Here is a 24902-nt window from a genome sequence, read left to right as displayed (position 1 = left end):
CTAACTTTTGCTGTGTTACCACAATAGTGAATTAAACTGGATGTGATTATTTTGGGAGCTTCATGTCTTATTGCTGAAGTCCAGGCACCCCCAGTATTAACTACCTGAAAATTAAGCATATAGAGCACCTTTTTCCACCTTACCTAAAACAACCTACACTGCTATGTGCTCTTCTTTAAAATTCTACATTTTCACCAGTGATAATGTCTAAATGACAATGTCATGGCGATTGTTTTCCCGATGGCAGCGAACTGTGCAACCACAAGTGAAGAATGAAAGAAGAGGTATAAAAAGTGGTTTACTTTCTCCATTTCAAGTTTTATTCTAAAACAAAAAAGAGGCTTCAACATACTGCTCAAAGCACTGGCACAAAAATAGAAGCAAATAAAATAAAGAAACTATTTCAGTCAGTTCACATTTGTTTTGTCTGTTAGTCCTTTCACACTTGTGTCTGACTGTGGTTTTGGCAATGAGACCGCTCTGATCAGATACAGTGTGTTCAGGGGGAAAACACGTATCAGTCTTCACTTTCTGAGTCTTTATCTCGCATCTAAGTAGGGAGTTTTTATTGTGTGTCTCTGTCACTTCTTGCCGGGGACTCCGTCTGAGTAGTCCTCCAGAACTCCATTCAGATGGTCGTTGTGGGTCTTGAACCGTCTCTTCTTCTGCGCTCCAGGCTTCTTCCTTTTCTGCACGGGTAGCTACAAAAGTCAATAACAAAACATCAGAGATGTGCACAAAGTCACTTAATGAAGACCAGAGTCGAGTACTGAATCTTTATTAGAGAATTATAGTTCCGTCTTAATATTGGCTGCAGACTTTGCCTCGTGTCAGATTCAACACAGCTTTAAACAACAAGCCATTCATTATCGAAAAACCTTCAGTGTAAGGGATAGAAATAAAGTGCTGCATGCAGCTTCAAGCAAAGAGGTAAAATAAGTGAAATGGTTGGTTAGTCTGTAGGTTATATAGCACATAGACTAGCTAGTGAGCACAATAGCCAGTCCAGTCCAAGTTTTACTACATTTGCATCTGTAACTCGCTTTTTTAGAGAGTGTCTCCAAGTTAGCTGGGTGTTTCTACTCTGTGATAAGTGGGGGAGGCGAAACACAATATTATGGGTTAATATTATTTCCCCTCCTTGCAAGTGCGCAGAGATGTAATTGAAAAGAAAGAAAAACATTTTAGAGAGAAGACTGAAGACAAAAGATTACAAGAAAGCAAGAAGTCTTTTGAGTGACATGATGTAATGAACACTATGACTAGGGACTAACAAGGTCAATTGTGAATGCAGATTTTAAGGACATTTGCACATATTTTCTGTTTTCAACATGATGGTTTTGTTTGGATTGCTTAATATTTGGCCAAATTACCGCTTTAATCAGTTCATTTATTAATGCAGCCTCACAGAAGGACTTGTTCATTGTTGTAGTGTTTATTTGCAGGGTTTTTTTACAGCACTTTTGTATGTGGTTTCACAGGTTTGTGCAGCAACACAGATTAAGATTGTCAAGGAATGGTTAAATATATATAAGCAGATATTGTATGTGTTGCAAACTTACTATTTTCTTTGGTCCTGTCTCCTGCATGGAGGAGATGCCCTGTCTCTTCAGGTAATCTTCTATCTTGTCTTCATCTATAGAATCCACAGGAACACTTCTCCACAGCTTCTGGAACTCTACAGAACACAGAACACAAAGCCATTGTTTGCTGTTCAACAGCTTTCAAGAATATAAAAGCCATCTGGTTGCAGATAATTGAATAAAAAGTTATTAAAATATTCTAGTCTTGTAAATAATTAGTAGTACTCTATGAAGCTATATATAAAAGTCTAAATTTGTCAGAAATGTATAAGGCTGTAAAATGACTAAGAAAGCTGTATAACACTGAAAACAAAGTGCCAATAAAGTTAATTATAAAATTAATAATAGTGATGTAAATAGATAATAATAGTACATTACAGTACAATGACAATTTTATTCATCTTGTTCACAGAATTCTTAAAATATTGAATAACACATCTAAAATGACCTTTTGACAAATGATATATAATATTTAAATCCACACTGTATAAGTTATTATATTATACAAAATAACAAAAATTATTAATATGAACTGCGGATAGAACTGACTGGCCACGAAGCTTACTAGTGATTACAAAATCCCAAACCGGAAACGAGATTCAAGGCCCAGATTTGAAGATATCATTTTCCAACGTGAGAATGTCCTGAACCACTAGGAGCTATTTCTGAGTTACGCTGAGGTCATGTTTTTGGTTGGGCCACTTTCTGCTCTCTCATTACATTCATTAGCACTACGTTCACACATTACTGCCATTACTGACCTTCATCTACTTCAAACTGGCAGTGCTTGTCATTGTAAAAGAGAATCTTCTTCTTGTCTGGTCTGGTAACAAATATGATCTGATCACCTAAAGCCTGTACACAGACAATAAAACAAAAAAATTAACAATTAAACAAAATAACAGATTGCCTAATTGCCCCAAGACCATTCACTGATCATGAGAATAAATGTGTCTGCACTTTCAGATCATTGTTTCATTCCTATTATGAGACAACCAGAGATCTGCCATTTTGTGTTTTACTCATTCTGTACTCAAGTGCCAAGGCCATATTACAGCCTCCATGTCCAGGCTGGTTTTCTCTATAGAAATTGCGCCTTGCGGTAAAACAAAAAAACAAAAAAAACAAACAAACAGTTATATGGCCTTATGGACATTTGTCTACCAAACATCACTGGATCCTTTAAATTACAAGGTTGTCAAGAACCTTGCAGCTTGTATGTAAACATTATTAACATTTTGACTGCTAAACAACCTTGCAATTTACAGAATCTAGGACAAAGTGTACCAGATTTGGATAATTTTTCTTTACCACAGGGTGCAAAAGTAGTGATTACTGAAGAAGCCATTCATTTTTCATGTACAATATTTAAGCAAACTAATGCAGATCAATCTTCAACCATTCCACATTATTGATTCTCCAGCATTTTTAATATAAAGCAAGCCACATCATAAAAGCAATATGCAGCAATATAATGTAATTCTAGTACTGTGTCCTTACAATGCAGTCCTAGTCAAAATTTTCAGAAATAAAGTCAGGCTCATTAAAAAAGGGATCATACTTTAATAGCTTTGGCGGCGTTGGGCAGTCCCTCCTCCACATCATCTAACAGCACTCCTCCTAAGCCCAGCTGGTCATGCTTGTCCAGCAGTCTGAGCAAAGCTTTCTTATCTTTCAGATGGTATTTGGGTTTAAAGGCATATTTCCCATCCCTTACGTCTATCTTAGGATTACTTGTCAAGGCCTGGGAAGGTGACAGAGGGAAAGACAGACAGAAATAAAGAAATAAAAGTTATGTTTGCCACAGGAATATCAAAAACTAAATTAAACATAACGATTGGTGACATGAAGATAGTTCTAGTTGGCTGTTTCTATGATGATAATTCTCCTAAAAATTTAGTTTACAAGAAATATGAAAAGGTTTGTCGTGACAACTCAGAAACTTTCATTTAAAAAAGTTGGGACAGTAAGTGAAATAACATAAATAAATAATAAATGAATAAATAAATAAATAAATGAATGAAATCAGTGATTAGTAAATTCTGCTTAAGCAATATTAACAGTACAGTACAAAAACACGATGTTTGATGTACTTGAAACATACATGAACATACACTCATTCGAAATATGATGCCTGAAATGTGTTCCAAAAAGGTTTTGACAAGGGCATGTTTACCCCTGTTACAGTAACTTTCCTTTTAAAAAACATTTTTGAAAACAGATTTTTTTTTCAATCTTCTGTTTAAAAATCACCATGATGTAGAATGTGGCTTGGCATTGTCATGTTGAAACAATCATGGATGTTGTGATCTTGTCTTGAAGGCAGCCTTTGCTGCTCCAAAATGTGTATATTTCTTTCAGCACCAAAGGTGCCTTTACAGATGTGTAAATTACTCATCCCATGTACACTAATACACCCCAATACCATGACAGAGCCTGGCTTTTAAACTTCACTCTGGTAACAATCTGGATGGTCCTTTTCAATGATTTCCATTAACAATCTGCAAGGTTAACCTGTCAGACCACAACACGTTTCCACTGTGTATCAATCCATTTCAGATGAGCTTGAAGTCAGAGAAGTCAGGGGTGTTTCTAGATGTTGTTCACATATGGCTTCCACTGTGCTTCGTGCAATCATAACTTGTATTTGTGCATGCAGTAACGAATGGCGTTTACTGATACAGGTTACCCCAATATTCCTGAGTTAAATGTGGTGATATTAATCACTGAAGCATGTCATGAGATCGAAGGTTGTGGGGATTCAGTTGTGGTTTTTGGCCTTGCCCTTTAAGCACAGAGATTTTGCCAGATTATCTGAATCTTTTAGGGATATTATGCACCATAGAGGGTGAAATATGTCAAATCCTTGCAATCATTTGTTGAGGAACATTGTTCTAAAAGTGCTGGATTACTTGCTGATGCATTTTATTTGGAAGAGACAAGCCTCTACCCATCCTTTTTGAATATTTCACAATGTTCCTAGTCTTAAATTGCCCCTGTCCCAGCATTTCTGGAATGTGTTGCATGCATCAAATTCAGAATAAGCATAAAACAATAAAGAAGCTGTTTTTATTTAAATTCATGTGAAAGTGGACTATTTCTATTTATATTTCACATACTGTCTCGACTGTTTAGAAATTGAGCTTTGTAATTCCACATGCATATACACACAAACCTCGCTCATAAGCCACTGTTTCTGCTTCATGCCAATGTCCAACAGTTTGGTCTCGTCTAGAATCTCATCCAGGGTAAGTGGATGAGTATCACCCCTCTGATGTCTTGTCTGAGAGAGAGAGAGAGAGAGAGAGAGAGAACTGAAATCCATTTTCGTTCACAAATTATAACAAGTCATCACTGACAAGTCTTAATTAGTGCAGTCACAAAAACCCGATTACACAAAATCGTATTAGTGTAAAAATGAAGCGAAATTTGAATTGGTTAGTTCTAGTTGGCTGTTTCTATGATGATAATTCTCCTACTGCTCTCTCTACATAGGGCTGTTTCTGAACATTTGGGTTCCTATTTAGGGCCGCCCACCCATGGCAATCAAGACAACCAATAAAACAATAGACTAGTATTGCAAAGTAGCCATAAATAAAATAACATTAACAGAAATATGAGTCAATTTCCATTCCATTCAGAATACATAAAATGGATAATACGTACTCACAGGGGCCCCTAATGGCTGCATATAACTGCATACACCACCTATAGCAAGAAACAGCCTGATAGACCAATCTGTATGCATTTAGATTTTTAGTCTAGTTTAACTCTTTCCAATAATATGTGGTAGAAATTGTGTCAGTTTTATTACATTACATTGTATTATATTATATTACATGATATGTTTATTTATTTATTTATTGTTTTGGCTGTATACTCAATTTTTACTGTAAAAACAGATTACTTGTCAAAATAATCAGTACTTGATTAGTTAACAGACAGTGACAGCACTAGTCATAATTACTGCCATGTTTTGTTTCAGATAATTGCTGTGATAAACACACTTCAGAAAAACAAAAAAAGTGAGTTGTGTGAATTATTTACAAGCATGTGACTGACAGCAGATGCATGTGCATGAGCATGCAAGCACACACACTCTCCTGGAAAGGTCTGGCACAAACTGGTAAACAAGATGCTTGGGTTGGATTCACAGGCAGGCAGAAGTCTGAGCAAATTGTATTCACCACCTGCTGTTTTCCAAAGTACTAAAAGACAACATGTTGATTCTCTGATTATGGGTTATTTCATCCTTTTGTATTGAGCCCCAGGAGATGTTATGGGAAATATTACACTTGTAAAGCACAATTATCTTGTTTAAACATGACTAACACAAGAATCCTGATGGTTTTGGGGGAGGTTCCCAAGCTTTTTAAGGACAGGAAATGCAATAAGCAAGATAGGATCTGACTAGGGGAAGAGACAGTAAAAAGAAATATATAACACATAATATCACAATTTGTATGAAAAAAATTTATAGACAGAACCCCAGAGTCCCAAAAACTGATATTTTCATTGGATATTAAAGTTCCAGAGAAACGCACACTGTAAAAACACATGATACCTCAAAGCTCTAGGTACCCTTTTTTGAGGGCACCCTCAAACACTTTGAGAAGATTTTTCATGCCTAAAAAGGGTTTAATTTAAGAACCCTAGTTGTTTCTTCTTATATTCTAGTAGATTCTTTGAGTAACCAAATGGTTTGGTGCATACCTACATCCATGAAAATCATGACTCCTGCATATAAAATTTCTTTTTGTTTATAGTTTCAAGTTTCAAAGTTTTATTTGTGACATACAAAGTCATACACGGTACAACTAACAGTCAAATACTTGGATAACTGCCTGCTCACATGAAGCAATAAGGTAATAAGAAACAGCAGTCAAATGAAAGAACAATATTGTAGAAAAAAATAACAAAATATCCATCTATGAAATATATACTATAAACACAATGAAGATATGAAATGTGCAATGTACACATGGTTTCTCGTGACCATGTAAACACTGATACTGGCATTTCTGAAAAAAAAACAAAAAAACAAAAATGCTGCTTTTTCAACAATTACCAGTTAATCAATCATGTTTTTGTCCAAAACAGAAACAGAACTTTCATAAATACATGATGTAAATTACAAATGCAATAATAAACACATAGTGGTAGGCCCCAATAAATGTGTAAATTATCTAAAGTTCCTCAGAGAACTCATTTCAAAAATGATTCTCAAGGCTCCCTAAAGAGGTTCCTTTAAAGATCCTCCTTTAATGTACACAGTGCAGTGTAAATTAAAATGTTATTAAAATGTCTGAATGATGGTAAAATTGAGTGTCATATTAAATATGCAGCACAGTGTAAATGGAAAAGAATAAGAAAAAAAATGAAAATAAAACATGGCTTTAAAAATCTCTTATCAGACCTAAGAACTGTCTGGGCGTAGCTGTAATATACATATCAAAAACAGGGATGAGCTCTGTACTCAAGTGCTTGGTTAACTGAGGTGCTGTTATTTGAGTGCTGAAATCAACATCTGGATATTGACATCTGGATGTATCAACATGGGAGGACATAAAAAATATACAGGTCAAGAATTCACTGAAATGCCAAATTTATGATTTAACAGGAGTGTAAAATGTAGTGAGTTTGCTTGTGTTTGCGAGTATACGTATAGTATTGCCTTTTGCTACTTAAACACAAGAGCCTTAACAGAAGCACATTGCCAAGGACACATCATTAAGGACATGGCCAAACGTCACAGGGCTGTATAGCTAACTAGGCTAGTTGATGATGGCTATCCAGATCCAGAAATGGTGAAATCTATTTCTTTGACAAACTTATGCTTTGTGTAGAACACATCAGCAACCAATGTTGTCCCAGTCAGCTCTTAGATCATTAGCTCATATGATAAGTGCGCAGCCTCCGTTACTAATCCCACACAAGAACCAACTGCTTTCCTTTGGCCATTTTTGAATAGTAAAATGTTTACATTTTATTAACTTATTTCTTTGTACACATCTTGATTTCAGCTGTTTTTTGTGTTGTTGTTGTTTTTTCTTCCCTATGGTTAACCGAATATCTGATTATTAACTCTTATACAAAAGTTGTTAGAATCTATCCCTGATTTAAATTATAGCTAGCACACAGGCGAGTCCCACCCCTTCTACTGATAAAGCTTGCAGGAAAACTGATATTGTTTACTATTCCTTTTGTCAAATTGAACATTATTTACCTTAGTTTATAATTTCAGTAAATATCCACAAAACTAAATTAATTTGCCTTTTAATGCCTTTTGGAAGCTTAAACTGAGATCTATGGACACTTACAACATCTTTGCTTCAGCATCAGCTTGTTATATTTGTACACTTTGCACTCTAGTGCTGGTAACGCATAACATGAATCAACCGCGAACACTGTGACTCAACTATGATGCTGGAGAGTTTGTCTAAACATGCGTGTTACCTTCATGTAATTAACAATTCGTGCCAGAACTCCAAACTTGTAGCCTGAGCTCCCAGAGAGAGCTTTAAGATTGAAGGATCCATTACTGGAGTCTGAGGAAAGAACAAAAAAAAAGGAAGATTAATATTTAAATAAACATAATTTAATAAAAGATGATTTAACAGCTTTGATATAACATTCACTCAACTTTTATTTGTATTATGTACAAATTCTACAGATGTCCAAATATTCTTGACAGTCTTAAACATTAGAAAAGTGGATCTGGCACAGTCTGCTACAGTAGAGGAACATGAAACATGCTCACTGTATATGGATTGCATTTCCCATTAGTTTATGCATAAGACGTAAAGACGTAGGAGAAAATATGGGATTAAATAAAAGATCCTATCTGTTTAAGGCATAGGTGCGCTAACACAGCTGCTATTGTGAGTGCTCAGAGACAAAGTAAACACAAAACAAAGTAACCACAAACACATTTACTTAGTTTGACAAAAAAAACCTTCAAAAACAAAAAAATACATCTCATTCTTGATTTGAAGACGAACTTACTAAAAAAGGTTTTAGAAAATCTATTCTTCAAAATGCTATTGCTTAATATTTTGAGTGTTACAACGCTAAAAAACAGATTCATTTTATAACATTGACGAGCAGATTTTGCCTTAACAATAATATGTTTCAAAATAAAAAGTTAAAAATGATCACTTATTTTCTCAAATTCTGAAGTATTAGGTTAAAATAATGTCTTATTTTCTAATAACTAATAACATCTAAGAACTAATAACATCTAAGCAATAACTGATTTTTTCCGACCTTCCGTCAGTGTTCTGCCTTACTAGGTCAAAATCGTGTGAAAATAAGTCATCATTTTAATATAAAGTATATATACATACACACACACACTGAATTCATCCCTCCCTAAATATTGAAAGGTGCACATCCTCCCCGGCCCAGCTTAAATCTGTCTTTATGACCACAGGACTACAGCTGTGCCTGATACACTCGTACCATTTCCGCAATAATGTGTTGACTAGTCCAGCACTCAAATTATATCTGGTCAGTGGTGCTTCCATGGGTGGGTCCTCTGGTGTTTACTTTCAATTGAAGGGGTAAACGGAGGAAAATTAATCATGCAGCAACAAATCAGCTACAGTTAATAATTGTACACTTACAAAGTGTATAATTGCACTTATTTACATACATAGTAGTTGCTTCTGATAAAACGGTTGATGAGTATGAGTATTTCTTGTGACATTTACATTATTTTGTACAGTGGACCATCAAAAATAATGTATGACAGCAATACGCTGATCAAGAACAAAGATCAAAAACACAGTAATTTTCAAACGGCTAAACAAGATAGGGAAGTGACCTCAGTTGTTCTTTAACACTAAATTAAAACTCGGTTCAATTCAATTTTATTTAGCAATGGTGCCTCAAAGCAGGCAATAAGATCCCTAATATGCAAGACTATTGCAACACTGGCAGAAAAAACTCCCTGAGTGCATTACTCTGGACAGATCTATGATAAATGAGATAAGCAAAGGCATAAACAGGGTATCATTTAAATGAACAGAATGAGGAATATAGTTAGTGTTCGAATAAGGTACAAATAAGCTGTCTACAACAAGAAGCCACACTGACTCCAAAGACCAACATCAGCATCAACACAGGCTCCACCACCACTGCTGGAAGCTGGCCAATCAGAGCATGCTTCATGAATTATTCACCATGTCTGAGGGGAAGGGAGCCTACTGCAGGGTGATAATAAATCAGGGCGGTCTTTGTGCTGAGTGATGGAGAAATTAGCCAGTAGTGTAGCAGCAGCAGCTGCGGACGACCTGGCTATACTGCAAGGAGGGGCTGAGAGCGTGACTGTGGAATAGGGCGGAAAACACAGACAGAAGGAAGGAGACAAACGGAGAAAAAGAGAGAGAGAGAAAGGTGGGAAGGGCAGAGACACAGACGGATATCGAACTGGTATTTCCAGCATCCTTCAATTTAGACATTCAGGTACGTTTTTTCATTACATTTGCTAGCGCATCAAGAACTAGCTCGGTCAGCTAGCCCCACAAACCCATGCACACACCCACACCCACAGACAGATGCTGGTAGGATGCAGACACAGAAAGCTGACACAGCAGTTCTAGGAGCGTTTAGAAAGAGAACTAAATGTGTTATAAATAGACAAATGCACAGGCAGCATAATCCTGTCTAATGCTAACATACTTACTAACTACGAAGTGCAAAAAGCTAACAAGAACAACTGAAAATTGTTTAATTTAGAAAGGCTGTTCACTCTGATGTTTCTTTTCCTAGAAGTCATCACCTCATCTAAACAAACCACTTAAGGTTATTTAAGCTGATTTGAAATGTATTGCTGCAGTCAAGTCAACATCATGTCTAAACACATAAATTATATAAAACACAACAAAAAAAAGAGCTAAATCTTCTACTGAGGCACTGGCACAAGGTCTGGTTTCAGGAAAAAAAAAGACACAGACACAGCACTCTGGCACCTCCTAAGCTGTGGAGAGGAACAGTCCTTTGAGACCTAGAAAAATGGAGAGCCATCTGTCTGTATGTATGTTACAAACAAGGTTGTGGGGTGTGAGAGAGAGGGGAATAGACAGAACTAGAGGGAGAGAGGAGGGAAACAGGGCAAGACAAACTCAAGAGGCCACAAGATAGGATGTAAAGCAACAACCTCTCAAGCCTCCTGAAAACAAATGGTCTATGTGTAAAACCTCATTAGCCACGTATTTTCTTTCAGTGGTATAGTGGTGATAGGAAACAGACAACCAAAGCATTGATTGTGTTTTTTAAAGCAAGCTCACAGAAAGCTACAAATTACAAAAATGTGACAAGTGAAATGTGTAACAATACACAATTTCCACAATACAATAGGCATTGGCGTTTCTGCCTCCCGGTACGATACATTTCCGATACAGAATTAGAATACAAATAATAGACAAATGCTAAGAACTTTCACATTATTTATTTTTTTGCGAGTCACAATTTTTTCCCCCCATAATTCACGAAGTAGTTCCCAAACACAGCAGTGCTTGTTTGAGTCATTTTCTCAGAAGAACAAAAGTTCAAGATCTGCGTTACATCTTGCAAAAGTCTGCTTGGAAAATGTGTTATTAAGGCTAATAAAATAGAAAATTATGTAACTGCTGCTCCATTTATGTTGGAACAGAAAATCTAAGTGCATTTGGGGGATGTGCTTCACAAACGAGTTAGCATACTTAAGGTATTAGCATGGATGGGTATTAGGCTTGGGCAATAATGTAAATTTAGACAAACGATTATCGTCTGCAGAATTATCGCGATAAACGAGATCATCTTAAAAATTTATTTACGAAGAAAACCCAAGGGAGTGGGCCTTTCAGTCACGTAAGCCTATGTAAGTGAACTGCTGCATCATATTGGAACAGCAAAGGAGAATTATAGCAGTGAATCTTAATTCTGGAAAAAACAGTTATGTTAGATGAATATTATTATGATTATAGTCTTTAACAACCTAGATTGTTTCATACACAATTAACATTATTACACATCTCAGGCACCGCTGTCTTGCTGAAGTACTTACAGCTTGACAGCTCGTACTGTGAAGTACTTACTGTATTGCTGCCTTTGGTGATGACAGGTTTTCTGCATAGACGGCATGTAACACTGTTAACATCTAATGGTTCTCCGTGTTCGTCTGGTTGGAAACCAAAATATTGCCAAACAGGCGCAGTGACACCCTTTTCCTGAACAAGCTCATCCATTTTTCACCGACTAGGGAGCAGGTCACATGTAGCGGAGTATTTCATCTGCATATACCCAGCATTCTTTGCCAGACTGAAACGCTACGTTCTAATCTTTTAAAGTGGTGTTTCGAAAATTTATATTTGTAATTATTAGTTATGTTTGCATGGTCTATAATTAAATGCCGTCTTTTCTGTTACAGCTTAGGTCTAAAATTTTAACCTACCATAGATTAGAATACTTGTAAAAAGTCAATGGTTAAATACAAAGAACGACCAAAAAAAGTCACATGGCAAGGGTACATGATAAAAAATAAGACGACAATTTACTTAATATCGTCACTGGTTGAAATTATTGCGATATTTGATAATATTGTTTATCACCCCAAGGCTAGAGGGTATACCAGTGTTGAGCAATGTTGCCACACTGTTGCATTTGATCTGTCACTTTTTGCCCATCATAATTGAATAGGATACCAAGGTAATCCCAAATAGAAGATGAATGCGAGGATGTCAAACAGTTTGGCTAATCAGCCATCCAAGGAAGGCTAAGGTACTTCCAAGAGCTGCACAGTGGAGTTTGTTTTACGTTCACGGTTATAACTGTTAAGAGTATTATGGACTGTATTAAATAGAAGCCATTCTGGTGTCATGCATTTTATAGCATGAAATCTAAATGCATTCGCACATGAAATCTTTGCGAAGTTGTATTGTGACACCCCTATTACATATTAATATAAAACTCAAAAGCCTATATTTGAACTACAGACACTACGACCCTTGGTTCTAAATCACCAACCACTGCGAAGAAAATATGAATGTTAGTTTCTCTTAAATGCACCAATTAATATCAAAACACTCAGAATGACATTGCTTAGATCTTAACAATTGAATTGAGCATCTGACAACAGAAATTTTGGGGAAAAGAAAAAAAAAATGTGTGTGTGTGTGTGTGTGTATATATATATTATATATATTATATATGAAATAAGTAAGACAACATTGGTGTTTTTCTGTAATTTGCACCAACACTAACCAATAACATCATCATGTTTTATTTTTCCCACCCAGCATTCTCAGTGATCCTTGCATTTCACTCGCAAGTATGTCATGTCAAAATGTGATATTTCCAATTCAATTTGACTTAACGTTTGTTTCTTTAGCTTTGACCGCATAACCAGGAAAAAGAAAAAGACTATTTTTTTAAGAGCTAAAGGAAATGTATAATTTTTAATTTCACAATACGCATCAATACTCTGAATCGACAAAATCACATTATAGACATATGGTTGGATGCATAGTTTTGCTTTAAAAGGACAGTGTATTGTTACACCTCTAATAAAGGGACTTTCCTCCCATATCGTGTTTATGTAGCATTAGAACTGGAGATGCTTGGATCACATTACACAGTTAACTAGATTACATCCTGCACTAGCTCTCCAACAGCAGCTGAAATGCACTTAATCTATAGACTAGAATCAACAATATACACTGAAAAGCCAACATCAGTTTGTGAAATGATGCCACAGACAAAAACTCTTAGATATGCAAAATCCCACTGTCACACTCACACGAACTGTCACTCCTCTTTACTCAGCTCCAGTCCAGCCAAGCAAATCAGGTCAGTGATTCTCTTTTTTTCTTTTTGTCATTTGTTTTCTACCTCTGTCTCTTTCTTCCCTTCATTCATCGCTCCATCTCTATCTATCCCTCTATCCCCACCCATCTCTTCAACTATCCATTTACCCTCTTCTCCACCCCCACTCCTCCATTTTTCTCTTTGTCTATCCCTCCCCGTCCCTTCATCCACACATCCTCTACCTCTCCCTTCATCCACACATCCTCTATCTCTCCCCAACCATCTCCCCACCCCCCCCTTCATCCACCTATCCCCTTTTCTTTCCCTTGATTCGTCCATCCATCCCTTTATCCATCTTTCCATCCTCCCTTTCATTTCTCCCTCATCATCTTTCTCTTCATCAATCCCTCCCTCAATCTTTTATCACCCTCCTTCCCTTCAACTATGGATTTCTGCAGTATCCAACCACTTCTCTTCCACCATCCACCCTTGTTTATATCCATTTCGCCCTTCATCCACACTTCTTTATATCAATCTCTTCCACCACTCATCCTTCCACATACAAATTTTCTCTCCAATCATTCATATATATATTTTAATCTATTTATCTATTAATTCCTCTCCTCATCCATCTGTACATTTTTGCATCCATCCTATTGTCCATCTCTTTCTGTCCACCCCTCCATCTCTGTTTCCATTCCTGTCTTCACCTATCCATCAATCCTTGTATCTACTCCTCCACCCACCCCTCTCTCTCTCTCTGTAGAGCAGTATGAGTGTATCCAGCAGTGGAGCTGCGCTGGTGCAGCAGGTTTATCCATTCCATGATGGCTGGAACATCGCCTGCTTCATCATCCTGCTACTCTTCATCCTCACCGTCCTCTCCCTTGCCACGCTGGCTTTCCTCTACGAGTTGCTCGACTGCGGCTGCTTTGCAAAGTCCAAAACCGCCCATGACCGACGCAACCAGAACGATGAGGTTGTGTAGCCAACGAGAGGAAACCAGCCAAACAGCATGATAAACAAACCAGGAGAGGCTGCAAAAATGCCACAAAGAGCTACGAGAGAGACTGGACAGTGCTCTGAAACACAGACACACACACAGGATGCCAAGACTGAAGGAATGAGCAGTGCACTGAAGGAGCTCTCGATTGGTCATAAACATACAAGTCTGTACAAAATGTCATTCTTTTATTTCTTCTCTGATCTGTTTTGGTGAGTTATAACAGCATTTTGTTCTGTCCTCTCTGGAAATACCACAAATTTTACTAAAGGTCTTTAGTAATGCCTCTGAAACCAATTCATCTTGACCACTCATTAAACATATAAGAATTGGGGGCAACAGGAGGTAACCATGCACAGTTTAAATGAAACTTTGCTTTCAGTCATTAGCCAGATTAATAAAACTACAACTGCCAATAGGTCCTATACTAAACCTTGATACATGCCTAAAGCGATAGATTAAATGAGGTTCTACCTGCAGATCTATTCCACAATGGAGATGTATGTTGGACACACAAAGATATTCCAGTGTGCCAGGCATTTTTCCACTGCACATAGGCAATGCAAGTTTTTTTATACAGCACCTTTCATACACTGGGGTCATTTAAAGTGCTTTACAAATGAGAAAATACAAAGATACATATAAGAAGAACTGACCCAAACGGGAACCACCAGGAATGCACAGTCCTAGTTATAGTTCTGGCTCATGGAACAGTTATGGAACAGTCATAATATCCACAATTAATCATTTTGATTGCCTTTTTGGTCATGTTTATGCTACAAAAAAGTCTAAAGTGTTTTATTTGGCTAATTAGCCACATTGCTATCTGGCTCAATTTACGGGCTATACAAGGTTGTACTAAAATGAAATGACGTATTGACAACGCACACTCACAAAAACGTGTACATTTACATAGAATCATGTGTAGAATCAAACAAGCTCAATTTTCATCTCTTGAAAGAATGAACTGACATATTAACTATCATGGTTACTAGTTAGCTTACAGGTGTTACACTCACATAAATGTCTGCAATTACACAGAATCCTGCGCTAAGCTTGTATTTTTGAGCAAAAACATTTGTTCTCTGAAAGCTAGCATAAATGCTAATAATGCTAGTGTTAGCTTCCTAATTAGCTTGTGCCGCCTTAGCAAACTCTTTTCAAGAAAATAATAATTAGAAAAATATCAATTTTCAATACAGCCTACACACAACATTCCATGCAAGTTCACATTCGAACGCACTTGTCTGCACTACTGGTCATGTAATAGTGCTTGGTGACTATCGTCACATGAAAGCGTACAAAATTCACTTAACTGTTGTTAGCTTCAGCTTCAGGTGTTATCAAAGACAGGAGAAACACCCTAATGTGGCATATTGGCATGTTGAACAGGCACAAAAAACATAAAACTAGAACCTTTGTTATTAAATTGATAGCCAAGTGAAAAGGCTCAGTTCCAGTTTTCCTGGGTCTAAGGTTCTAGTACTTTGTGAGCAGAAAACATCAAGCAATCACCTGTACTACTCTGACAGTAACAGTAATGAACAGTAATGAATCACAATCATGGGCCTAGACTGGGCAATTGTAATGTAAAACTCAGGTCATACATCTCATCAGACGAGATGTATGAGATGTATGAGATGCCAAGTTGTGTTTATGAAACTACTTTTATTGATATACCGCAATATAAAACCCAACGATAACCAGAGTTTCAAATTTGAATTATTCCGATAAACACACAGTTTCTTTTATAAAATGTCACGGTGGAGCTAGTTAGCCTTCCGTTCCAATCTTATTACAAAACACAGTCTAGGCCAACACACGATAACTTTAGCCTCTTTTCTACTGCAGGGCTGAACAGTTCTGAGCACGGAGAACAACCATTTCAGCAGGATTTCCACACAGACACAGTCTGACACAAAATTAAAAACTGGACTGTGTGGTTTTCTCAACACGGTTAGCTAGGGCCACAGAACGGTTCAGTGGGAGGACATATTGATGTAGCTATTCACTGATTGGTGCTATGTTTATGTCGGTATGGGGCCCCTGCATCCTGCTTTATTTAAAATCCAAAAGCAATCATATAAGTTCAGCTCGCTTATACAGACACTAAAACAGACAGCAGTGCACAATTTGAAATTCACCTTTCAATAAATAGCAAAGCTTCAATCTAACAACAATTTCTAGTTGCTAAACAGTGCTGCTAACCAGGAGCGAGTAGCTGGATAGTATTAGCTTAGCTAGCATGCTGCCAGCTATGCTCACTACAGAGCAGGTTTGATTCTGACTAACAAAAGCTTTACTGACACAAGTTTGATGATAATGACTCAAACCTGAGGAAGCAAAGTTGAGCTGCTGGCATTAGAGGGACAGAAAGCCAATAATTAGCTTGTTCTGTAAAGTATGGATCTATAGCCTCCTAGCTAAGCAAATGCTAGCCAACTCCTCTTTCTTAGCTAGCTTTGAGATCCAAACACCCCAGCACAGGTTTTATGCGACTAACTGGTGTTCTGCTATCACAATTTCTATCAGTGAAGGCAAAGTTGACTGAGTGACTGAAAGCCAAAATCAAAGCTGTTCTGTTGTGTTTTAAGCTGTAACTTAGCTTGCTGGGCTAAGCTAATGCGAGCGTACGGTACCTCCCACTGCAGTACAGGCTTAGTTCCATCGAACTGACGCTTAAAACCTGCCTTTAATACAGCTTCAGTTCTTTTCAAGAGACCTCCTTTTAGCTTTTAAAAGAAATCCTTAGCAATCTTTTTTCATGATTCTTGTAAACATTCCCAAGGTTCAGTCTTAGGCGTTGGCTGCATTTTCTACTTTTAACAGATCTAAATAATCGAAATTACAAGTTGAATGGACTGATGAGTCTTACTTATTCCACATCTCAAATGTCTAATTTCAGCATCCCAGTGCAAAATTTCCTCCTTTGTTAATATTTCCTTTTTTCAGTAATAGTGTTGGGACATACATATCCTACATGTCCTTGAGAAGATCTTTTAAAGAGCCAAGAGTGTCAGCAGAGGACACAAAAGTTAAGAGTGGAGAAATTAAACACAAATAGATTTGATGTTGTACTTACTCTTGGAGTCTTTTGTGTAATTTTCTGTTAAATATGTATCCTGCATTTTTCTGTCACGGTCAAAATAAATAATTGTACTTAATGGCCATTTTGTGTTTAAATCATTTAGCACAATGGTTGCAATGAAAAAACAAACTAGACAAAACTTGGTATACCGAATATCTATAAAGGATATCTCATTTACTTGCTTATTACAGTTTCAAACACAGTGAAATACCTTTTGAACTTTAAAGTATCGTTAAAACCACGGTTGATTACAAACAAAGGCAGAATCATTGGCTCAGATGCAGCTCTGTGTGTGTGTAGAGGGGAAGGTAGAGGGGGAGAGAGTGAGAGGGAGAGGGAGAGAAGGGAGAACATGGCGGAATGTAGTGACAGAGATTCAGAGATATTTCAGCCTTCTAAGAAGACCAAGTCTTACATTTGGTCATATCTTGAGTTTTATAAGGATGCAGAAGGAAAGTTAATTGAAGATGACCACGCTGTCAGCAGAACATGCCAAAAGAAAATAGCGGTGATAGGGGGCAACACATCAAACCTTACGAGTCATCTTCGTGACCACCACCCGCTACTTTTTAGAGAATCCAAGGTTAACTTTAAGTCTGTGGGGACTTCGAACTAGAAGAAATGTCATGGTTTGTGTGGTTTAACTTATGCTTATGGTTCGTTAATAATGTTAAATGAAGCTTATTTCTGTGGAGCAGTGTCTCCAAAATGAGCTCTGAGTTAACAGTCACGCAAGCTCTGGAACGAGACGCTGCAGAAAGTTCAATCTGCACAGCTCCCCTTTCTCGTCTTGCTTGCAGTGTTTACTTTCTGAGAAGAGAATAACTGTCTCAAATCACTCAATGTCCCCTACATAGTGCGCTACTTTTCAAACAAACACAATCATCATTAACAAGCAGCTGAGTTTTAAATAGGGAATTTGTAACCTGTTGTTAATGTTGATTATAGATGACTTAGTCGAACATTTCACGCACTCTTTGGTTGAAGGATTTGCTATTTCATGATCCACGAAATGCACTACATAGGGAAGACAGTGTGCTTTGAGACGGGCCTTGCGCAAGTGAATGCTGTGTGCTGCTTTTAGGAAAAGCAGAGTTTCAGAGATTAATCTTTAGGAGTGTTTCTGCCACAGCTCTGATGCATGTTAATTTTAAGTTATGTTTTAGTTTTAAAATGCTTTTAGAGAAGCAGCTCCACAGGTGAAGACACACTGTGTGAGTTCTACACTGTCTGCAGCTCACAGCATGGTCACGCAATTCCTCTGTGATTTTGGCCACCTCAGAGTTGGTCGAGATTTAATTCTCTATGCAGGGAAATCCCTAGTTATTGTAATTAATAATAATAATAATAATAATAATAACAGTAATAATAATACATTTGCTATTGCTACAAACATATTGACTATATGTTTATGCAAACAAAAAGCACATATTGCTGCCAATTCTATTTGTGTTAATATAAAAGTTGGTGAGTTTCAGTTTGTGTATCAGTATTTATTTATTTAACTTTTCAACACATTTGAAAAATATCGCGATAATACCGATAATTGTCATAGTTTTGGTCATGATAATCGTGATATGAAATTTCAATATTGTTTCATCATCAATACAAATGCTGCTTTTATTTGTGAGCAATTCAGCTGATAGTGGTGTGAGTGTGAATGTAACAGGGGTTCCTAACCTTTTCTAACTCACAGTCTAAACAACCAACCACAAAAGCTTCTGTGACCCACAAGACTTTATCAGCCAGATAATTTAAAATGCATACAAAAATAATACAATAATCAATGTAGCCTGTCAATTTTCTTTGATTTTATCTCCAAAATCAGTTCAAATAGAGCCTAGAGCCGGGCGATATGGCCAAAAACGTTATCACGATAAACAAAATTCATATCATTCGATATCGATACATATTGCGATAAATGTCAAATCATGATTTCTTTCACGTTTGAAGGCTGATTTTGCTCCTGGGTGGTTACCTGTGGTTTTAAACTATCACTTATGGTCCGATCATGACAAACACTCGGCAAACAGTGGAACATTTCACAAATCTGTCTTGGGAGAGTGGGAGAAAGTTTCTGAGCTGTTTTTATCAGCTGGAAAAGCACAGCTGCAATTTTTGTAATAGTCATGATTTAAGAAAGAAAACAGATTATTTTTAGCTGTATGGTGACGAGCGCTCGGCTACCCCGTTACAAATGCTAAACAAGTGGCCAACAACAGTGCTAAACTCTTTAGTTTCTCAACAACGTCAACTCGGTTCGGTAGGTCACTGCTGTCACTCCTACCACATCCATGTCAGAGCAGATCACAGTATTCAGACACCAGCTAGCGACGACTGGATTTCTCTATGCTATCGTAGTAGTTTAAGGGGTGAACCGCAGTATATCTGACGTTCGCTGTGTAAAAGCATTATCTGCAGTGTGAATCTCTCGCACCAGTCACAGAGTCCTCCTTTTAGGTATGTTTAAACTGAAAGCGGTGATTTTGTGTCTTGTTTGATCTACCGTATCATCAATTCACCGTGTTTTGCTGGAGCGCTGCTTCAAGTTAGCCAGCAGCTAAAAACAGCTAGCCTGGAAAGACAGCGCTCTCCCGCTCTCCAATGCCTCACAGCTTCCTCGGTTTACTTTCGAACATGAACCCACTTCTTTCTTTCACTTTCGTTGCTCGAGAATGCACTAATACTAAAATATGATGGTTTGGCGCTGTAACACGGCGCTGCAGACGTGATTTAACACCGCTTAAGCTTGTTACGATGTTGAGGTGAGTTCACCGTAGGACAGTGCAGTTACACCACTGACCTCGTCACTCACACGCGGTCACAGGAGAATAGATCGCCGATAACATCCACTCAGACAGGGAATGTATAACTCCGCGTTTCAGCCGTTGCTAAAGTATATTTGGCTACCCTTTTTTTACTCGTGGCCCCCTCCCTCTCTAATCAAGTTGAAAAATTCGGAAGTGCGCCCTCTCCTGGCGACAGCAGTGTAGTGTCGCTTTCCTTGCAGTAGAAAGAGCCACCAGGGCTTTCGCTAAAACGTGGAAGTGTGAGAATGGTGTATTATATCGAAAATTTACCGAACCTGTCTTATCGCTCTATCGATGAAAAGTTATATCGCGATACTTATCGTTATCATTTTATCGCCCAGCCCTAATAGAGCCTAAACTGAGACACCTACATCCAGGCTGTTTTCAAAAGCTCCAGCTCCTGAATAAGGTGGTGAAACTCTCCATACTCCTTTTACTTTTCCAGAATGGAAAGGAACCCACCCAATGTCATCATTTGTCCTTTTTATAAGGAGCAAAGATATCTTTGTTGCTTAAAGACATTCTGCCTGATCGTTTTTCAGACCAAAAAATGAGGTCGATCTAAATATGCCACTCTATTTTAGTAAAAAATATATCATTGCTGTGTGAAGAAAACCTCATATCTCCATTTTTGTTGTTCTTCAGTTTTGACATAATTTGAAAATACCTGTCGCCCTTTAAATTATGTGTAAATTTCATGAAGAATGAGAACAGCCCAAAATGACTTGGAGAAAAAATCTGGATCCACTGACTTACATTAAAAGTAAAGTAGGATTTTTCCTTCCTTCTTTCCTCCTGTAAAGTTGCCATTTTGGAGATATGAGGTTTTCTTCTGACAACAGCGATATACATATATTTAAATTACAATATTTAGGTTGGATTTAAATGTCTAAATATTGATTCAAAAAAATTATGGTTAACTAATAAGGATATGGTGGCCGGTGTTCGGTGGTCAGTGAGGGAGGCACTAGATAAATTTGCGCACTACAAAATAACACATTTTTGCAGATATTTGCAGATTCAGATATTATTATACACCTTTCAAGTTCCAGAAAAGAGGATTAGTGGACAATGATCAATGTTGGTCACATAGAGGGGAAGAAGGCACCTTCCCACATGCCTATCTGGAAGCAAATCATCGAAGGTCTTTGAGAGTGGTTAAAAAAAAAAAGCTACCAGAAGTCAGAATGGTCCAAATTAATTACAGATGCAGCCTCTTAAAGAGCCCTGGTTGAAAAGGTAATGATTTTCAAGGGAAATTTTATCAGGTATCTGGGAAGCAATGCCACAGAGAGAAATACTATAATGCTGATACGTGACCCTAGAAACAGTTCTTCACAATGTGGCTTCCATTTTGTGATTAAACTATTTAGCTTAAATGTCCTGAAGTTTAGAAATATGAATACATTCATATTTTATATATTGATATTTTAGCTCTTTTTAAGAATGGACCAAATAGTTGATTTGGCCACATCTAACGTTTTTGCCATCTCTCTGATTAGTTAGTTTAGTTAGTGTCACATTGACAGTTTGCAGATTTAAAATGCAAATGTCATGCTTGAAATCAACTCTAGACCTTTTATCTGCTTGCTTACTTTTAAGTGGAATAATGAGGGAATAACACACACTTGGCCACAGAAGAGCTGAGCAGCCCAAGCGTTTTTAAGCCCCTAAAATATGTGGGGGGATGTATCAATTTTACACCATTTAGCTGATTTGCATGTGAATACCTTTGAATTAAAGCATACAATCTGCACTTTGAGCTCATACTCATTATTTAATTTTAACTCCAATATGCTGTGGTAGAAAGCTAAAATAACAAATAACTTCATCAACATTCAAATATTAATGGACATGAATGTACATCAAGTTTTTTGCTGTAAATTTCATTTGGAAAAAAATATAAAATTTGGATCGCAAATAAGAGATTATTATTTTAAAGTTATATCTACATGACATCTATAGTACATTTTGGACAAATCTTTGAACAGTTTGTTTTCTTTAGTTTGTACTGGAGCTACCGAATGTAGCAAATCACCACCATGTTAGGGTCACTGCAATATTGAGAATGATCCACTACCCAAACATTACCTGCTCTGTGGTGGTCCTGACTTTTCTTTGGGGACTATTTTGCCTTATAACACATTGCATATACCTCTCTTACATAAACAGATTTTAAAAAGTATGTTTTAGGCCAAAAGCTTTGCAAAACCATCACAAAACAATGTCTTGACATCAGGAGTATTTGTAACCACTGCATGTCATCACTTCCTGTGATGCAGCTTTTTAGAGACATTAAACACTTCGGACGTCTGGTTCCTACCACCACTACTGTCAACCATTCTAACTCGGTAAGTGTCTCTAGAACGGGGCGTTCACAACTCTACTAAAATTGCCAAAAAATGGCTTAGTATGACTACCCACACCAAGTTGCACAGTGTCTGGATACCATAATTTGTCTGTTTTCTCTGCAGTTAATACTCAGCCTCATCAGGGATGTGTTATTTTTTCATTTTGGTTGCATAACAGCATAAAGCCTTGTTACTGTAATCAAGTGCTATAGGACTTCTCAATCCTACAATTTATCTTTTCTGCATGATGCCGTTCGCATGATACAGTGTATTAAGGGCTAACTGTGCAGCATTAGGTTTGAGTAATATCGTCATTGGCAGCTTAACAGATGTGTTGTTCTAACCTGCATTGTTTTTGGACGCTGAGGACGACTCTTTGTCAGGTTTGCTCTTTTTTTTCTTAGACGAGCCAGAGGCCTCTGAGGACGCCGGTCTTTTCTCTACTGCTGGAGTGGACAGAGCCCTCTTCTTAAAGAGTTCACGCTCTCTCAGCAGAGCGGGATCCATCCTACACAAACACATAAAAAGATCTGAATGTACATTTTAGAAAAAACAAAACAAATACACCCTAATGCTACACTACACACTATATGGCTTTCTCTTATAAATTAACACATCAATAATTCACTTTATACACAACTGACAACGTAGTACTTTTCTGTATTGTAAAAAAGACTACAAATGGGGGACCACCACACACAGACATAAACATATTGTATAGCATACATTTGTTAGGGGTGGGTGATATGGCAAAAACATTACATTTACACAATACACAATCTGTATCACAATAGGTGTCAGATCTATCTTTCTGAGATGTAATAATGTGGAACAGAACCTGTAGAATTACAGTAACAGGAAAAGAAGAATAAATTACAATAATTTTTATCCAATGTTTTTACAAACTAAATCCAATTAAACTGACCTAATTATGTTCACTTTGCAATGAAACTGACGAAAGCGTTCTTTAAGTACTGTAGACTGTAAACTTAGCCCTGAGCTGCTTCAGTAAAAGGATGTGTTCAGCGTGGTCTTTAGCACTGTACTCTTCCATCTTTGATAAACGGGTCACACACTGACACTTACAGAGAAGCACATGTACACAAAACCTCAAGTGCGAACTTTGGGACAGGGGTGTCCTATTTCTACATTTCCTCAGCACTGCAAAGGAGCTGAATCTTCAAAAAACAGGTTACAAAGGCCAGGAACTGATTTAGCTAGTTATCGAACTAGTATCCATGAGCATTTTAATCACAGAAGGTACCTAAAACTTGTACAAAGTAGATCGTAAGCCAATAACGTCAAATTACTAGCTAACGTTCTCATGATCTAGTTAGCTTTACAAGCTAGCTGTAAGTGTTAAGCTAGCTAAATAGTTGACTCGCGGCTAGCTCTGATTAATTCATCCAAAATTGTATTTGTAATACTGAACTAATTATACGAATAACGTGTCCGTATTATGTTAAGTCAATATTGTCAGAATTTTCCACAAACATCTGAAGAATGTGAAGGTATGAAGGGTAACAAAAGCTAGCCAAATAACTTTAGCTAACCGCCGAGCGAAGGCTAACGTGAGTCAGTAACGTTTCAAGCTTCGCTTTTCTTAGCCATATCTCTACTCAACGTTACGCCATTCACCTACCTTACTACTCCACGATCTCTCTTCGAGAGACAGATCTGTTAGATCCTAATTAATCATTCAAATCTCATCAGCTGTCAGCTTTCGGCCGATTCCGGTAAGAAAGGATAGTTACTGTTGCCGTGTCTCACTCGAACAGAGACAACACTTGACGCTAGTGACGGCGACTAGCGCTGCGCTCCAAACGGCGTACAGGAAACCTACGTAGGGTACCTCGAAAGGAGGAGCACTCACAGTGGACATTTTGTAGTGTTGTTCCAAATTATTGAAAAAGAACCCTATGGAAAAGCTTGGACGACAAACCAATGGACACTTACTATAACGTCTTTTTGTAAAATGTATTATTATTGTTATTATTTATTATTAGCAGTGGTGTTATTAATTATTAATTGCTCTGAATGGAAAATGTGGCTGCACACCAGTGAAACTAGGGCATTTCAGTTTTTGGTAAAACTTAAGGATTCTAGCCAGGGAAAGAAATGGCAAACTCGGCAATGGATGTGAAAAAATATATATCTGATGCGTGTATATGTGATCTAAGTGCTTTTTAATCATCTTTAACGAAAAAGCAGGATACATATTCTCCTGGCCTCCATGCTTTCTTTCTAGGTGGTGGGCATGTCTATTAACAACCCCGAGAA

The 24902-nt window shown here is 37.4% G+C and overlaps 2 protein-coding genes across 4 annotated transcripts; one reads left to right on the top strand and one right to left on the bottom strand.

The window, feature by feature from the left end:
• Positions 1-297: 297 nt before the first annotated feature.
• On the bottom strand, positions 298-24420 carry gtf2e2 (general transcription factor IIE, polypeptide 2, beta). The gene is made up of 8 exons (XM_036583058.1): positions 24265-24420; positions 22967-23130; positions 8040-8131; positions 4759-4866; positions 3145-3327; positions 2345-2438; positions 1563-1678; positions 298-701 (listed from the first exon to the last, which is right to left on the bottom strand). The coding sequence occupies exons 2-8, from the start codon at positions 23127-23129 to the stop codon at positions 582-584; spliced, it is 876 nt and encodes a 291-aa protein (XP_036438951.1). The 5' UTR covers position 23130; positions 24265-24420; the 3' UTR covers positions 298-581.
• Positions 9914-14796, top strand: smim18 (small integral membrane protein 18). Of its 3 annotated transcripts, none has more exons than XM_036583061.1 (3): positions 9914-10049; positions 13389-13412; positions 14142-14796. In XM_036583061.1, the coding sequence occupies exon 3, from the start codon at positions 14143-14145 to the stop codon at positions 14356-14358; it is 216 nt and encodes a 71-aa protein (XP_036438954.1). In that variant the 5' UTR covers positions 9914-10049; positions 13389-13412; position 14142; the 3' UTR covers positions 14359-14796. The 3 variants fall into 3 exon arrangements, with proteins under 3 accessions (XP_036438954.1, XP_036438952.1, XP_036438953.1); XM_036583059.1 differs by having other exon boundaries at positions 14137-14796; XM_036583060.1 differs by lacking the exon at positions 13389-13412 and having other exon boundaries at positions 14137-14796.
• Positions 24421-24902: the final 482 nt, after the last annotated feature.

Source organism: Colossoma macropomum, unplaced genomic scaffold (genome assembly GCF_904425465.1).
Source record: "Colossoma macropomum unplaced genomic scaffold, Colossoma_macropomum, whole genome shotgun sequence".
NCBI lineage: Eukaryota > Metazoa > Chordata > Actinopteri > Characiformes > Serrasalmidae > Colossoma > Colossoma macropomum.
Note: the sequence above shows the minus strand (reverse complement) of the source record. Positions and strands in the feature narration are given on the sequence as shown.